This window comes from Hyla sarda, chromosome 10, assembly GCF_029499605.1.
Source record: "Hyla sarda isolate aHylSar1 chromosome 10, aHylSar1.hap1, whole genome shotgun sequence".
Classification (NCBI taxonomy): Eukaryota; Metazoa; Chordata; class Amphibia; order Anura; family Hylidae; genus Hyla; species Hyla sarda.
The window spans coordinates 65,537,455-65,555,109 of NC_079198.1; the positions used below are offsets into that span (position 1 = coordinate 65,537,455).

The 17,655-nt window shown below is 45.2% G+C and overlaps 1 protein-coding gene across 3 annotated transcripts; it reads right to left on the reverse strand.

Moving 5' to 3' along the window:
* Positions 1–1,304: 1,304 nt before the first annotated feature.
* On the reverse strand, positions 1,305–15,419 carry TSEN34 (tRNA splicing endonuclease subunit 34). 3 transcript variants are annotated; one of them, XR_008848203.1, is made up of 6 exons: positions 15,197–15,417; positions 13,544–13,806; positions 10,311–10,491; positions 6,008–6,289; positions 3,170–3,422; positions 1,305–3,065 (listed from the first exon to the last, which is right to left on the reverse strand). XR_008848203.1 is itself a non-coding variant. In XM_056542080.1 (5 exons), the coding sequence occupies exons 1-5, from the start codon at positions 15,264–15,266 to the stop codon at positions 3,235–3,237; spliced, it is 942 nt and encodes a 313-aa protein (XP_056398055.1). In that variant the 5' UTR covers positions 15,267–15,419; the 3' UTR covers positions 1,305–3,234. The 3 variants fall into 3 exon arrangements, 2 of the variants coding, with proteins under 2 accessions (XP_056398055.1, XP_056398054.1); XM_056542080.1 differs by having other exon boundaries at positions 1,305–3,422; positions 10,311–10,426; positions 13,521–13,806; positions 15,197–15,419; XM_056542079.1 differs by having other exon boundaries at positions 1,305–3,422.
* Positions 15,420–17,655: the final 2,236 nt, after the last annotated feature.

Genomic DNA, 17,655 nt, shown 5'->3' on the forward strand with positions numbered 1-17,655 from the left:
GGTGCATTCACACCACTTGTACATATGGGTGCCGGGTCTGGCTGGAGGAGGGGCAAACCGGGCGCTCCCGTCCCCCGGCTGGATCAGCCCGTGACTCCATTTACTTTAATGATGTGACCGGAGTCAAACTGTGACTGGTCAGCTCAGTTTTGACCAGTCTGCAATTTTCTGACCTAAAACCGTAGTATACTATGGTTTTAGGTCCGGTCCAAAACCGCATACGGGTCAAAACTCAGCCGACCGGAGTCACAGTTTGACTCTGGTTGGATCATTAGCCCCTTCACGACGAGTGACGTACATGTACGGCGCCGCAAAGTGTCACTTGGCGCGTGGCGATGTACATGTACGGCGCGGGGTTCTGGGAGCGCCGCGTCACCGGTAGCGGTGATCGGGCCGGGATGACTGCTATTTTCCGATCCCGGAAAATAAGAGGGATCGGGGGTGTCCGAAACACCCTTGATCCCCCTGAAGGGATAGGAGTTTGGTGGCAGGGGTGCTACCCCTCCTATTGGTCGGCCGGAGCGACCGACTGACCGATAGCAGACCGGGGGAGAGGGGTTAAAGTTCAGTTCCCCCGCTTTGCCCACCTATCGGTGTAAAGGCAAAATGGAGGAACTGTCCAGGGACCGGCGCCGAAGGTCCCTACCTGGATCCCGGAGCGTGATCCTCCATGCGGGGATCCCCCATGTGCGGCGGCAGCAATTCATCCAGGTCCTGCCACGTGAGTTGTTGCCTAGCAACATCCGGAAGGCCACAGTTTACAGTGATCTCTAAACCGTGGCCCTCCAGATGTTGCAAAACTACAACTCCCAGCATGCCCAGACTGGACAGTGATTTACAACCTGAACCCCTCTAAATCTTGCAAAACTACAACTCCCAGCATAAGGCTGTCTTGGCATGCTGGGAGTTGTACTTGCAAAACTACAACTCCCAGCATGCATGGTCTGTCAGTGCATGCTGGGAGTTGTAGTTTTGACCCTCCTCCAATGTGAATGTACAGGCTACATTCACACTGGCGGCAGATTACAGTCCCCGCTTCAAGTTTGAGCTGCGGCAAATTTTCCAGTGTGAATGTAACTAGAGATGAGCGAACTTACAGTAAATTTGATTCGTCACAAACTTCTCGGCTCGGCAGTTGATGACTTATCCTGCGTAAATTAGTTCAGCCTTCAGGTGCTCCGGTGGGCTGGAAAAGGTGGATACAGTCCTAGGAAAGTCTCCTAGGACGGTATCCACCTTTTCCAGCCCACCGGAGCACCTGAAAGCTGAACTAATTTATGCAGGATAAGTCATCAACTGCCAAATCGAAGTCATCAAGTTCGTGACGAATCGAATTTACTGTAAGTTCGCTCCTCTCTAATGAAGACCCTTCAAATCCACTTCAAACGTGACCTGGTCCCTGAAAAAGTGAGTTTGAAAATTTTGTGGAAAATTGCTGCTGAACTTTGAAGCCCTCTGGTGTCTTCCAAAAGTAAAAACTCAATTTGATGATGCAAACATAAAGTAGACATATTGTATATGTTAATCCAAAAAAAATATATTTTGAATATCCATTTTCCTTACAAGCAGAGAGCTTCAAAGTTAGAAAAATGGGTGATTTTCACCAAGAAAATGTTACCACTATGTTAAAGTAGATTGTCACGAAAATATCTCAGAATCAGAATGATAAGTAAAAGCATTCCAGAGTTATTAATGTTTAAAGTGACAATGGTCAGATTTGCAAAAAAGGCCTTCGTCCTAGAGGTGAAAATGGGCTCCTCCATTAAGGGGTTAAAGTAAATGGAGTCACGGGCTGATCCGGCCGGGATACGGGAGCGCCTGGTTTGCCCCTCCCCCTGCTGGATCCGGCACCCGTATGTACAAAACGTGGTGTGAATGCACCCTAAGGTTGGAAAGCTTGTGGCATAAGTTTCTTTTCTTAGAAGTATCATCAAAGTGCGTCTTTTGTATAACACATGGATGTAGATTATTAAGTGTGTGCATACAGAGATGTCAGTCTGCAAGCAGAACAGCTCATTGGAACGTTATCCCAAAAAACTATGGGGGTGACTTACTAAGTCTGGTGTTTTACATGAAAGTCTTTGTAAAAGTCCAAGTAACATTCAGCCGATTTAGCAAGAGGCTGAATCAGACATCATTGTGCCTGTCCTGCAGGGTGGACACTGAAATCTACACCAGTTCAGAGCTGGAGTACATTTTCATACTATATGCCAGCTCACAGGAATCTATTGGAATAAATTACACAGGGAGGCTCCTCTATGCCTAAAAATCAGGCCTACGGGCTTCATCAATCATCCTGTATGTTACCAATTGGCTCAGCTCATAATCTATAAGGGCTTATTCACACTACGAAACTTCAACCCTGAGAAATTCCAGGCAGAGATTTCATCTGAAGCGGGTACTGCAAAACAAACCAGCACTAGGACCGTTCAGATGTGCACCATGTCACTAGATGACAATGCAAATTCAGCAGAAACAAACAGGTTTATTTTTTGGGTGGAATCTATTGTCTGGAATTCCCACTGCAGAAATTCCTAGTGTGAATGGTGCAGCAGAATTCCATTAACATCAGTGTGAGGCTGCTGCGCGGTATATTCTGTGTGAATTCCACTCGGAAAATACATATTATGAATGCGCCCTAATAGAATGTCCACAGAGTGCTCACTGTCACAGGTTCACTTTAACAGCAGGTAAAATGTCGGATTTTGATGGTAGTTGGAGCCATATTTTAATACATGTAAACACTGCAGCATTGAAAAAGTAGTCAAGATTACAGGATTTGCCATCTTAAAATGTCAGGTCCTATATAGGTTTTAATTTGTATTATAAAATTAAAATTGCGTATAATGGCCATTTATGTAGAAATTTGTGTGTGAGAAAGCACATGTTGGTTGGAGATGCCGCTGTTCAGACAATTGCACTTTTTCTTTTCAGCTGAAATATAAAAAGTTCCTTGATACACATGGGTGTTCTTGTCCTAGCTCCTCACATGATGGCTTCTGTCCATAAACAGCATCCATGTAACTGGTCTATTTCAAAAGCAGTGCTTCCCAGGGTGCCTCCAGCTGTTGCAAAACTTCAACTTCCAGAATGCCCAGACAGCCAAAGGCTGTAGTTTTGCAACAGCTGGAGGCACCCTGGTTGGGAAACACTGTTTTAAAGCCTTCACTTTAGGACAACTTGAGTTGATAAAAAGTCCAAGTAATTACTTTAAAACTGTAGAGCGCAAAAACCTCACTGCAGCCCCGACCACTGTAGAGATGTGTAGGTCACTTGTCCCTCTTGGTTAGAGGAGCACAGCAGCACAGTTTTTTTCACATTTGTGCCCAAGCGTCCTGCTGTGATGATGTCACTTAGTGCAATGTCCTCATCGGGCGAGAGGCAGATAGCAATGTAGTGTGAATGGAAGCGCATTGGATCTCCTGTAGCAAAATAAAAATAACTGCCATGACTTTCAGAAATACAAACATGCAGTCCAAATAATAAGTCATGTCTATCGTGAAGAGACCAGCAGATGTATGGCCTTATACAGAGTGCATCTATTTGATACACAACTTCTAGTAATTTCTGAGCCAAATGCATATTCTGATTGTAAAATAGATTTAAGGGAAAACTATCACCCGCACTATAACCCATTACACCAGGTTATAGTGCAGGAGAACAGGAGACTGATGCAGGGTCTCAGACTGCTATACCTACCTGCAGTCCGGAGCCCTGATCCTCCAAAGGTCCCCCTCTTCCAGTGACTTGCGCTTTGAATTCAACAGTATTCTACTGCACATGGCAGAATTTTTTGTGCCAGAGCACGGAAACTCTGATTTCTGTGTCCGCAAAGAATAAACTTATTTGTGCTTTCTGTGGACTCCGCACGGAATGCATAGTTGTCTATGAGTAGATGTTTCGCCGCCTGTAAATCTGTGTAACTTTCTGGCACCAGCAGATTTCCCGCTGTGCATACGCTATATATGACCCTACCCTAAGGGCTTGTTCACACAAGCAGATAATGCTGCATATTTTAGTGAGGATTTTTAGCTGATTAATTGTTTTGCTGGTATATCAATGATAACATAAGCAACAGAAAATAAGCAGCATATCAGCTGCAGACAGTCTGCACAAAAACCTGCTCGTGTGAACGACCACCTTAGGGTGGATATACACACATACACAGGATTTGAAATTGCAGATCCACTGTTGTAAAATTTGTTGTTGTTGTTGTTGTGGATTTTACAAGACAACCACTTTAAAGATATGCCAATCAAAAATACATAAGACTTACCTTGTAAAATCCACAGTTGCTGATCTGGAGTGTGTGACTGCATCATAATACAGTCCCTTAGGGTATGTTCAAACGTACAGATTTTCGCAGCGTATTTAGCTGTGGATCTGCTGGTGAAGGCCCCGCTCCATGCTGGCTTTACATGTGCCTGCTGGTACCAGCAGACAGTGTGCAGCGATGTGCGTGGCGTACTCGTACATCGCAGCCGCTCTCCCTGCACTGAGCTAGACAGAGAGCTCCTGCGATGTGAGAGTATACTGCGACTCGCAGCATATTGCCACGAAGAGCAGGCGCATGTAAAGCCAGCATAGAGCAGGCCATCACCAGCGAATTTGCAGAGTAAAATATGCTGTAAATCTGCGCGTGTGAACGTACCCTTACACTGGGTGAAAAGTTTGGGATGCATCCTCCCACAGGCCCTTTTTGGCTTGATTAAACATATCTTTCCTTATTTGTGTATAGAAAGCCTGTCAGGATTTTGGGCAGCATAAATTTCTTGACAGACATTTGGCAGCTTATGAACACCTCCATCCTATGAGCCAAAAAGTGCCTCTAATAAGCGGGGCCATCTTTCTATTACATGGACAGGCATTCACAAGGCCATTGTATGGTAAAGGGATTGTTCACTAAACAAAAAAAAAAAAAACACGAAGTGGTTACTTGGTTTGGTGGAGATTAAACCACAATCACAGACTCCTTTCATAAGAACAGTTTGTTACACATCCTCAAATGTCCAATTATATTAATTGCATATAAAAACAATGGAGGTGAATTATTAAGACTGGCGTTTCACACACAACTCTTAGTTAAGTCCCAGTGGCAATAGAGATAAGCCAATTAATTCAGACATGGCTTGGCAGATTTTTCTAGGAGCCCTTAAAAAAAAAAGATAAAAAGGAGCCAGGATGCGGCATGTCACATGACATATGATTAGTCATTAGTTTCCCTTCATCTCCCCTCCGTGTGTCACAGTCATTACTGTCCCCTCATCTCCGTGTGTCACAGTCATTACAGTCCATGCATCACTGTTTTACTCACCTCTGCCTCCTTTCACACTGTTCCCCCATTCTACCTCTAGTGTTCAACATTAGGGGGGAGATTTATCAAAACCTGTCCAGAGGAAAAGTTGCAGAGTTGCCCATAGAAACCAATCAGATTGCTTCTTTCATTTTGCAGAGGCCTTGTTAAAAATGAAAGAAGCGATCTGATTGGTTGCTATGGGCAACCCAGCAACTTTTTTTGATAAGGTTTGACAGGTTTTGATAAATCTCCCCCTAGATGTCTATGGATAGCACTCCAGTGTTAAGAGTCCTGCAGCCAATCAGTTTCAACAGCATGCAGAATAGAAGATCAACACAGGAACACAGGTGGAGTTAAGTGAAATAGAAAGCCTGTCAGGATTTTATTGGAAAGGGCTGACAAAAACCTGGGTGCTCTCACATACTTCTTAGTCAACATGGTGACCTAGTACCCAACAATAGTAGCCTCCAGCCTCTTAATAAATCGGACGTTGCGACGCTACACACTGCGTGCAGGACTCTATACCAGCTCTGAGCTAGAGTGTTTTCCGGCACAATATATGCCAGCTAAAAAAAAAGTCATGTGTGGTGTAAAAAAACTATTTTAAACCAAAAGGGTTGGCTAAAAGCTCTTCCACACCTAATGATCAGGAGCAGAGCCTTCGGTAATCATCCCCAATGTGTGAATAAAGTAGACACAGAAATACAGTACCTGGATAAGCAAGAAAATCTCCACCAAATTTGCCACCACTCGTGAGGTAGTAGCCTTTCTGCCACAGATCCCTGAAAACCTTATAGCGGTCTTCATGCTTCTTCTGCCCAGTGTATGGCCATTCTGATGATGCTTCTTGTATATCCACCATTTCTTCATTATCAGTATGTAGCTGAGCAGTAGGAATCTGCACCATCGTTGCATTCTTTGGGAAGTGAAATGTCTTTTCTAGGTTAAGCAGCTCTTTAATAGGACCTTGAGAAGATGACTCCATTGGTTCTTCTGCGATAACAAGATGATTGTTAATATAAACATGATGACAAATACCGAATCAAAACACATACAAAAAGCTACGGCCTGAAGCCCATGATGCCTTTCTGTACAGACATTCTTAGTGGTATTCCTATCTGGACATTTAGGGCATATTCACAGGTTCTATGTCCAGGAGAGGGTCCCAGCTCTGGCATTTCATTTTTTAGCTTAGAGACAAGATCTAGCCAAGTCTCCTGAGACAGTGGAGGATGAAGCCACACTGACAAGGAAAGAACTACAAAGCATGCTAGTACAGCCAGTGCAGTTTGTGATAACACATTAGTAAGTTATATATAAGGAGTTCCTCAAAGGGACTTCAAAAAAATCTTATACTTTATTAGCAGGGCATTTTGGCTTTGTCGCACCAAAGGCTTCATTGCCTGATAAAGGCTCTGATGCGACATAGCCGAAATGCAGTGCAAACAACTATATGGTATTTGAAGTCCCTGTGAGTAACTTATTTGGTAAATACTAGGGATGTCCCGATACCAGTTATTTGCATGGTACATTAAACATGTCCCCGATACCATGCCCGATACCTGCTGCCGCTCCACTGTCTCGTTCTTCCGTCCTCCGGGCCGCATCATGTCGTCCTATGGAGGATCACCACTCCGCCTCCTCCCCTGCGCCCGGCGTAACGCCACGGAGGAAGCATAGTGACGTATATGTCACATGATCCTCCATAGGACGACATGATGCGGCCCGGAGGACAGGACCCGACAGAGGAGGTGAGCTACCTGCAAGGAGGGGGGCTTCTACTAATGTCTACCGGGGGGCCCTGCTGCTGTCTAAATGGGGGGGCCCACTGTTTAACGGGGGGCTGTGGTCTACAGGGGGGCTGCAGTCTGCAGGGGGATACTACCTACTATTAAAGGAGTAGTCCAGTGGTGATTCAGTGGTGAGCAACTTATCCCCTATCCTAAGGATAGGGGATAAGTTGCAGATCGCGGGGGGTCCGACCGTTGGGGCCCCCTGCGATCTCCTGTACGGAGCCCCGACAGCCGGCGGGAAGGGGGCGTGTCGACCTCCGCACGAGGCGGCGGCCGACACACCCCCTCAATACAACTCTATGGCAGAGCCGAAGCGCTGCCTTCGGCAATCTCCGGCTCTGCCATAGAGATGTATTGAGGGGGCGTGTCGGCCGCCGCTTCGTGCGGGGGTCGACACCCGCTATCTCGGCGGAGAGTCGGGGCCCCGTACAGAGAGATCGCAGGGGGCCCCAGCGGTCGGACCCCCCGCGATCTCAAACTTATCCCCTATCCTTAGGATAGGGGATAAGTTTTTCACCACTGGACTACCCCTTTAAAGACAATCTTACAGCAGAGTCACTTGCACTAACTTGATTTTTTAGGTAGATAGTGCAGGTGATCCGGTTTCTACCGCTGCTCACCATGTGGTCATCGGTCTCACCACCAATGCAAATTCCCAGTTCTGTCCAATGGAGAAGAGAGAAATCTTGGCTCATACTACAGCAGCCGCCTCTATTGTACACAACAAGGAACCCATATATCATACGGTAAACAGAGCCAGAAACCGGGTCACCCTGCTGTCAGATTCCCTTTAAAATATAAGTACTCTAAGGGTGGGTTCACACTACGTTTTCTCCCATACGGGAGCGCATACGGCAGGGGGGAGCTAAAGCCTCGCGCTCCCGTATACCTTTGTATGCGCTCCCGTATGTCATTCATTTCAATGAGCCGGCCGGAGTGAAACGTTCGGTCCGGTCGGCTCATTTTTGCGCCGTATGCGCTTTTACGATCGGACCTCAAACCGTGGTTGACCACAGTTTTAGGTCCGATCGTAAAAGCGCATACGGCGCAAAAATGAGCCGACCGGACCGAACGTTTCACTCCGGCCGGCTCATTGAAATGAATGACATACGGGAGCGCATACAAAGGCATACGGGAGCGCAAGGTTTTAGCTCCCCCCTGCCGTATGCGCTCCCGTATGGGAGAAAACGTAGCGTGAACCCACCCTTACTTGGTATCGGCGAGTACTAGAATTAAAGTATCGGTACTCCTACTCTGTCTTTAAAAAAATGGTATCGGGACATCCCTAGTAAATACCCTACGTTGGCTGATGTGCCCTGGAGTGTGGCCGTGGTGCATAGCATTAATCTGGTCCTAACATTCATATACTACAGTTTTAGGTCCGGTTACAAAATCGGATACGGGTCAAAAATGAGCCAAAAATGAGTCAGACTGTGACTCCGGTCGGCTCATTAAAGTATATGGATTTCAGCGCCGGTCCGGATAGGGTACGGAAGCGCTCGGTTTTCCCCTCCCCAGCCAGATCCAGCAACTTTAGGCTGAAAACGAGGTGTGAATGCAGCTTAACATGTCAACTTTCATTTCTCCAGAGCCATATCATTATATTAGCTTCACTTCAACATTATAGTGTGAAAATTCCCTGATTCTGGCATCACTGGGGTCTAAGCCCCACTGACGCAACAGGGAAAGAAAACAGATGTCATTACAGGCATTATGGTAAGTCATTTTAAAAGGAAAACTGTCAGCCAGTTCACCCACACTTAACCCAATACCCTGGGTTATAGTTTGGGTGAACAGAGATCCATACAGAGGTCACTTTTTTCCTTTACTAGCTCCCGAGTTAAGCCCCGGTAAAGTTCCATTTTTTTCTCCATACTTTGCGCTTTGAAGGCGGGTCCCCTGCCGGCTGTCTGTCTATGACTCCGGAGTGAAGGTCCTAAGCCTGCCCCCATTCTTAGCATATAAATTTTCTTCAACTCCACGTACTAGTGACATGGAGTCACATGTCTCGTGAGCGCAGCGCTCTGTCTGCAGAGAGCATGCGCCTGAAGATTTTACCCAGCTCTCATGTCCTGATGACGTGGAGCTGTGCGTCTGGACACTGCTTAGGACCTTTACTCCGGAGCCATAGGCAGACGGCAATCGGGGGACCCGCCTTCAAAGCGCAATTCATGGAGAAAAACAGAACTTTACCGGGGTATAACTCGGCGGCCAGTAAAGGAAAAAAAGTAAGTGACCCCTACATGGGCTCCTGTTCACCTACACTATAACCTAGTGTATTGGGTTTAGGTGGGTGAACTGGCTGACAGTTTTTCTTTAGTGTCATAGTGCAAAAAAAATAATTGTTACTCAGTACCTAATCCTGAACATATTTTTATGTGTCTAGGACCTATATATAACAAACAGCATTTATATCTTGCTCACTTGCTTTGTTGTCTTGCCTTCTGGAGTGGGCGTGTCCGTCTCTCTCCCTCATTGTGAATGACTCATCTGCAAATCACTGCACTCTGTAACCCTTTCCTCTCTGGGCAGTCTTCAAATCACTGCACAATAGTTTTTATGCATACATTTTTTTTTTTTTTTTTTTAAGCAAAGCTGAATGCTAATCCACATAGTTGTCACTGTGTCTGTCATTCAGCTTTCACAGACTGCTGAATTTCTGATCATCTTCTTTGTAATTCAGGAGTCAGAGAAAGCTTTGGCTGTTCAAGCATGCTGGGAGTTGTAGTTTTGCAACAGCTGGAGCAGCAGTGTTTATAAAGCACTGTATTAGAGCAGTGTTACCTTTAGCTGTTGCAAAACTACAACTTCCAGCATGCCCACACATCCTTTGTCTGTAGTTTTGCAAGAGATGGGGGGGAACAGCTGGAGAATACACAGCTCTAACACAGAGTTTTACAAAGATTGTAGCCCCAGCTGTTGCAAAACTACAACTCCCATCATGGGAGTTGAGGTTTAGGAACAGCTATAGTGGTTATCTCCTATACTAGATACCAACACACTATAAGGCCAATATCCAGTACACTGCAAAATACAGAGTAGTCTGTCTGCATAAAGACAGATGACCCCTAGTGATAGCTATTTTCATTTTTTATTTTTTAGTAAAATTTAAATAAATGTATATTTAAAAAAAGGAATCTTATCAGTAGTAGTCCAAAACATAAAAAGTTTTTCATAAGGACAGTGCCTCTTTAAGCATTTGTACCATTGCCCCCACGTACCTTCTTGATCAACATTCTTTCTTTTCCTCTTCCTTCTACCTTCTGCAATCCGCTCCGACAAGCCTTCCAATGTGCGCCTCTTTTCTTGCAAGGCCAGCTTCCCCTGTTCTTCATAGCTATAATGCAGAAAGCGTTCATAGGAATCCTTCTCATCTACAGACGTGGAAATATCTGTTCCATACTGTAAATCAATTATTACAAAAAATACTATAATGGCTTAATGAATAGAAAAAGTAAAGCTAATTCCTCTTAAAGGGGTACTCCGGTGAAAACCTTTTTTCTTTTAAATCCACTGGTGGCAGAAAGTTAAACATATTTGTAAATTACTTCTATTAAAAAAAATCTTAATCCTTTCAGTACTTATTAGCTGCTGAATGCTACAGAGGAAATTCCTTTCTTTTTGAAACACTGATGAAATCACGAGCACAGTGCTCTCTGCTGACATCTGCAGATGTATGCTAAGCGCAGCATGGTGGCTCAGTGGTTAGCACTGCTGCCTTGCAGTGCTGGGGACTTGGATTCAAATCCCACTAAGGACAACAATAAATAAAGTGTTATTATAATAACCTCAGCAGAGAGAACTGTGCTCGTGATGTCATCAGAGAGCATTCCAAAAAGAAAATAATTTCCTCTGTAGTATTCAGCAGCTAATAAGTACAGGAAGGATTAACATTTTTTAATAGAAGTAATTTACAAATATGTTTAACTTTCTGCCACCAGTTGATTTAAAAGAAAAAAGGTTTTCACCGGAGTACCCCTTTAAAAAGATTTTTTTTTATCTTGAAAAGTGATCCCCTAACCATAGGATAGAGAAGTGCCCTTCAACCTGCGGACCTCCAGATGTTGCAAAACTAAAACTCCCAGCATTGGCTGTCCGGGCATGCTGGGAGTTGAAGTTTTGCAACATCTGGAGGTCCGCAGGTTAAAGACCACTGGGATAGAGGATAACTAGCTGACAGCAGGGGGACCGATCACCCATTAGAATGGAGAGTGTCTCGCACATGTGCACTGCTGCTCCAATTATTCTCTATAACAATTCAAGTGTAAAAGTTGAGCTCTCCTGGGTGCTGGTCTCCGGTAAAGCAGTAGGACATGTTTCCAAGTCCAAAATATATTTTATTGTACTAAAAACATGTTTCTGGTCGGAAAAGGACCCTTCCTCAGGTAAGGTGCTTGAAGCACCTTACCTGAGGAAGGGTCCTTTTCGGACTAGAAACATGTTTTTAGTGCAATAAAATATATTTTGGACCTGGAAACGTGTCCTACTGCTTTACCGGAGACAAGCGCCCAGGAGAGCTCAACTTTTACACTTGAATTGTTCCTTTACCAGATCAGTGAAGCTATACCCGGACGAGCTGAGGCTGCAGGCTCCAAACTGCTATGTTGATGTCTTCTTAGGTGTTGTGCTCTTAGCGCAACATCCTCTGGTAAGTGGGTTTTCACCTACCTCCTGCCAACTGTTCTAAACACACTTCACCAGGGGCGCGTATTGCTCTTTTTTCTTGTTTGTTCAATTATTCTCTATGGGAGCCTTGGCGATCTCAGGCAGATACAGAGAATGACTAAAAAACTAAAAAATAAGGTGCAGCTCACAACAGAAGGACCGAGGCAGTTAAAGCTAAAGCCGGACCCCACCGGCAACAATAGTGTAAATTAATAAAAACCTATAGCTTATGCCTCTAGGACCTCACCAATGGTGCATAATGGTGTGGACAAAGATAGATGTAACAGCGTTTGTTCAAAAATAGCTTTTAATTCAGATAAAATGTAAAATGTAATATATATATATATAAATAAAATCGTAGCAAAATAGTAGCAAAATATCACATTACACTGGCATTGATCTAATGAAAAACTCACTGGGCCCTAGTGAGGTATCAAAAATTGTGTGAATTAATATTGAATAAGTCCATGAATCTGCAGATAAATAAAAAAAAATAAAAAAAATATATAAATAAAAATAAAAATACCAATATAAAAATAAGTCCAAAAAAAATGTGTGATTATTGAAACATAAAGTCAATGAAGAAATTAATAAAAAAGAGTTGATGAATGAATAATACGGAGTATCTCTCACCACTGCTTCTGGCTTGATCTGTTGTGATGGATAGATCGCAGCCTCATAATCCTCATGTGCCCCAATGGATGGAAGGGGGGGCACAGATTGGTAGATCTCCCTTAGCAGCCCCGTTGGCAAGGGGGCGCAGATGTTACGTGTCGTAGGCTCCGATGGCAGGGGAGCAAGTGACAGTTGCAGCGCTCGGGACCTCGTTCGCTTGTCGGCTTAGCACCGACGGCACTAGTCTGGCACTCCGGCAGGAGTGTCATTCGGCTCAGGTGCGACAACGGGTCTGCTGGTGATGGTGTTCTGGGAGCAATGGAATTGGCGTCCCACGTGGAGGCAAAGGTGAGGCTATGAGATGCAATGGAGGTAAGGTTACAGCCAGGCAGGGCGGAGTAGAACAGGTTTAACTCCTCTATTGCCGAGGTATTTGCAGATGGACGTTGATGATAACTGTGAACAGTGCCAGATTCTAAACGCGTTTCGGGGTACTGGGAAACAAAGACCTCCGGACCCCTTCCTCAGTAGAAATGTGTATGTTATTTTTATATTGTTATTTTTATTTATATATATATATTTTTTTTTATCTGCAGATTCATGGACTTATTCAATATTAATTCACACAATTTTTGATACCTCACTAGGGCCCAGTGAGTTTTTCATTAGATCAATGCCAGTGTAATGTGATATTTTGCTACGAATATATATATATATATATATTACATTTTATCTGAATTAAAAGCTATTTTTGAACAAACGCTGTTACATCTATCTTTGTCCACACCATTATGCACCATTGGTGAGGTCCTAGAGGCATAAGCTATAGATACAGAGAATGAATGGCGTGGTGGCTTGTGTGCATGACCCTTTCAGGTCACCAATCTGACGGGCTAATGTAACAAAACCAGGCAGGTTTTTAAAAATCTACAGAAATGACGTACACTGTACACAATGTACAGTCCCTGTCCCAGATTTTTCAATATGATAACAAAAATACGTCTGACAGATCGTAACCAACCAAAGCTCAGCTTTTATGATTGGTTGCCATCTATTCGAGACAATAATCGCACACGTTTGTGAGTCAGACAGATTGATCTATTTGGGTCAGAGTGTCCCTATTGTCCATATACACAATATAAGCTAATTACATGTGAGCCATAACAGTACACACCAGTGACACTCCAGCATGCGGTGAGGGTTCCTGGTCTAGGCGATGATGTACCAGTCGTGCTGCCCCTATCTCAACCAGCAGGCGGGCTTCTTCAGGCATTAGTTGTACAGGCAGGCCGAGCCGCATGTTCTGTCGGGGCTTTCTCACCAGTGCCCCCACCAGGTTGCCCAATACCCCGTGCTCCTCCCGGATCTTGCAGGCATCTTCTGCTCTCCATATGAAGGCCTTTCCTTGCTGGAGATGAATTCGGATCCTAGCAGGTTCTTTGTAAGTGAGAAATAACCGAACGTGTTAAAGGGGTTATCCAGGAATAGGAAAACAGAGCTACTTTCCTTCAAAAAACAGCTCCACGTCTGTCTCCAGGTTGGGTGTGTTTTTTTTTAAATGGATCCATTAACTTCAATGGAACTGAGCGGCAGAACCACCCCCAACCTGGAGACAGATGGGAGCTCTTTTTGAAAGAAAGTGGCTGTGTTTTTTCTATTCCTGGATAACCCCTTTAAAGGGGTACTCCGGTGCTTAGACATCTTATCCCCTATCCAAAGGATAGGGAATAAGATGCCTGATTGTGGGAGTCTCACAGCTGGGGACCCCCGTGATCTTGCACGCGGCACCCCGTTAGTAATCAGTCCCCGGAGCACGTTTGCTCCAGGTCTGATTACCGGCGACCACAGGGGCGACGGCGTGTGACGTCACGCTCCGCCCCTCAATGCGAGCCTACGGGAGGGGGCGTGATAGACAAAGGAATTTCATAAAGAAGAGAACTTCCTGTGAAGCATTTAACAGCTGATAAGTACTGGAAGGATTAAAGGAGTACTCCGGCACACACTTTTTTCCTTTTATCCCGTCCGGGCTGCAAAATAAAATAAAACACACTTTCTCTTACCTGCCAACGAGCCCTCAGAGCTCCGGTACAGGTGTTCGGTCCCCGGGCTGTATTCTTCTTACTTCCTGTTAGCCCGGCACAGTACGTCACCGGCCACAGCGATGTCCCGCCTCGGCCATTGATAGGCTGAAGCTCCGTGTGACGTGCCGGGCTAACAGGAAGTAAGAAGAATACAGCCCCGGGACCGAACAAGAGTACCAGAGCTCCGGGGGCTCGTTGGCAGGTAAGAGAAAGTGTGTTTTCTTTTATTTTGCAGCCCGGACGGGATAAAAGTGCGCGCCGGAGTACTCCTTTAAGATTTTTCATTTAATGTAAATTTTTTTAAAGTAATTTACAAACCTATTTAACTTTCTGGCACCAGTTGATTTAGAAAAAAAAGTGGGAGTACCCCTTTAAAGTGCAGTGTGGACCAGCAGATGTTGCAAAACTACAACTCCCAGCATGCTCGGACAGCCAACGGCTGTCCGGGCATGCTGGGAATTGTAGTTTTGCAACTCTCACTGCTATAGTGTATAGACAACTTGTATAGAAGAGCTCCAGTCCTGGGGTGCTGAATGTAATCCAATGCCTGTATCTGTGCTCCTCAGCCCTCCCCATCTATCCCATGCACTGACAGGTCACATATCCCCATCACAGGCCCCTCCATACTAATAGAACAGCTCTAGCAATGGTTAATTATTTGCGGTCCTCCATATGTTATTAAAAACTACTACTCCCAGCATGCTGCGCCCTGACTGTATGTGTAGCACGTTCACCCTATGGATCACCTGCAGCAGCAGTGACATGCACGCCGTCCTGCTCCATGTGTGCACTGGGCTCAGCCTCCTCCTCCATCATTCTCCGCTGCTACTGGAGGAGACGGTGAATGGAGACCGCGTTCAGACGGTGCGCGCAGCCATATGGGGGCAATGGGCGGGACCACAGACCAGCGTGTGCGTAAGGGGGACGGTCACCGAGGGGGAGGAGCCGGAATATTGCAGTGAGCGACGTCACGTGATCTGCCGAGTGGCGGCGGGATGAGCGGCGTCACGTGATCTGCCGAGCGACGGCGGGATGTAGTGCGCTTGCGCGGTTTTGCTGCAGTTCTCCTCACATATAGGCTGTGAGTGGCGCGGAAATTTGTCACGTGCCCTGAACTTACAGTTGTGAATTTACGTTGTGCTTATGAGGTGGAAATCACAGCTGGGAAATTGTATTGAGCGGTATACCAAGGGGATGCAGAGATGGTGATGAGGGGGACACCTGGTAGGGGCACCATACTCTGGGTATGTTCACACATTCCCTGCCAGTATGCTACTCCAATTCCACCTTGAATGAAAGTCCCATTGACTTTAAAAGTAGGGTCACACGTAACGGATCCACAGCGTATTTTACGCTACAGATCCGTCAGTGACCCGACCCATATTGTGCCTCCTGCTGTTGCCCAACCCACCTGGCCCGCACCCTTTTATGTTCACCCCGCCCCCCTGGCTTAATCGCAGCGGCCATCTGCCACACTGGGGGCCTGCGAGTCGCTGAGTGCACTCAGACATCCCGGAGCAACACATGTGCAGTGCAGTCAGAAATCGTGGTTGCACCGCAATGTCTAAGTGCACTTCTGTGACTCGCAGTCCCCCAGTGTGGCTGCTCGGAGCGGCGGATTGTTGCGAGGGGGGCATGTGGCATCGGTAACAGCAGAAGGCACAAAATGGGTCGGGTCACCACGGATCCACAGCTTAAAACACGCTGCAGATCTGTTACGTGTCACCGTACCCTAAAGGCGTATTCCGGCCATAGGCCTTTTATCCCTTTTCCAATGGACCCACTTCTTCTGGCCTACTCTTACCTTTTTGTTCAAATATATAATTGAATCTTTAAGGTGAAAGGCATAAACGCAAAACAATACCAAAGTCCAAAATGCTGACATTTGGTCACATCACATCCCAGAAAAAAATTAAATAGAAAGTGATCAAAAAGTCACATTTACACATATGTGGTATTGATTAAAAAATATACAGAGGATGGTGCCATGAAATGAGCCCTGAAAACAGCCCTAGATAAGAAAAAATTATATTTTTTTGTTTTTTTTTAGGGGATCAGAGTAGGGTGATTTTAAGCATATAGTCATGGCCGTAAATGTTGGCACCCCTGACATTTTTCTATAAAATGAAGTACTTCTCACAGAAAAGGGTTGCAGTAACACGTTTGGCTATACACATGTTTGTTTATTCCCTTTGTGTGTATTGCAACTAAACCAAAAAAGGGAGGAAAAAAAAGCAAATTGGACATAATGTCACACCAAACTCCAAAAATGGTCTGGACAAAATGATTGGCACCTTTTTAAAATTGTGGAAAAACAAGATTGTTTCAAGCATGTGATGCTCCTTTAAACTCATCTTGGGCAAGTAACAGGTGTGGGTAATATAAAAAAAATCACACCTGAAAGCAGATAAAAAGGAGAGAAGTTCACTTAGTCTTTACATTGTGTGTCTGTGTGTGCCACACTAAGCATGGACAACAGATAGAAAAGAGAATTGTTTGAGTACTAAAACCAAAATTGTGGAGAAATATCAACAATCTCAAGGTTACAAATCCATCTCCAGAGATCTAGATTTGCCTTTGTCCACAATGCGCAACATTATCAAGAAGTCTGCAACCCATGGCACTGTAGGCAATCTCTCTGGGCATGGACGGAAGAGAAAAATTGATGAAAGGTGTCAACGCAGGGTAGTCCGGATGGTGGATAAGCAGCCCCAAACAAGTTCCAAAGATATTCAAGCTGTCCTGCAGGCTCAGGGAGCATCAGTGTCAGCACGAACTATCCGTCGACATTTAAATGAAATGAAACGCTATGGCAGGAGACCCAGGAGGACCCCACTGCTGACACAGAGACATAAAAAAGCAAGACTACATTTTGCCAAAATTTACTTGAGGAAGCCAAAATCCTTCTGGGAAACATCTTGTGGACAGATGAGACCAAGATAGAGCTTTTTGGTAAAGCACATTATTCTACTGTTTACTGAGGCCTACAAAGAAAAGAACACAGTACCTACAGTGAAATACGGTGGAGGTTCAATGATGTTTTGCTGCCTCTGGCACTGGGTGCCTTGAATGTGTGCAAGACATCATGAAATCTGAGGATTACCAACGGATTTTGGGTCGCACTGTACAGCCCAGTGTCAGAAAGCTGGGTTTGCGTCCGAGATTTTGGGTCTTCCAGCAGGACAATGACCCCAAACATTCATCA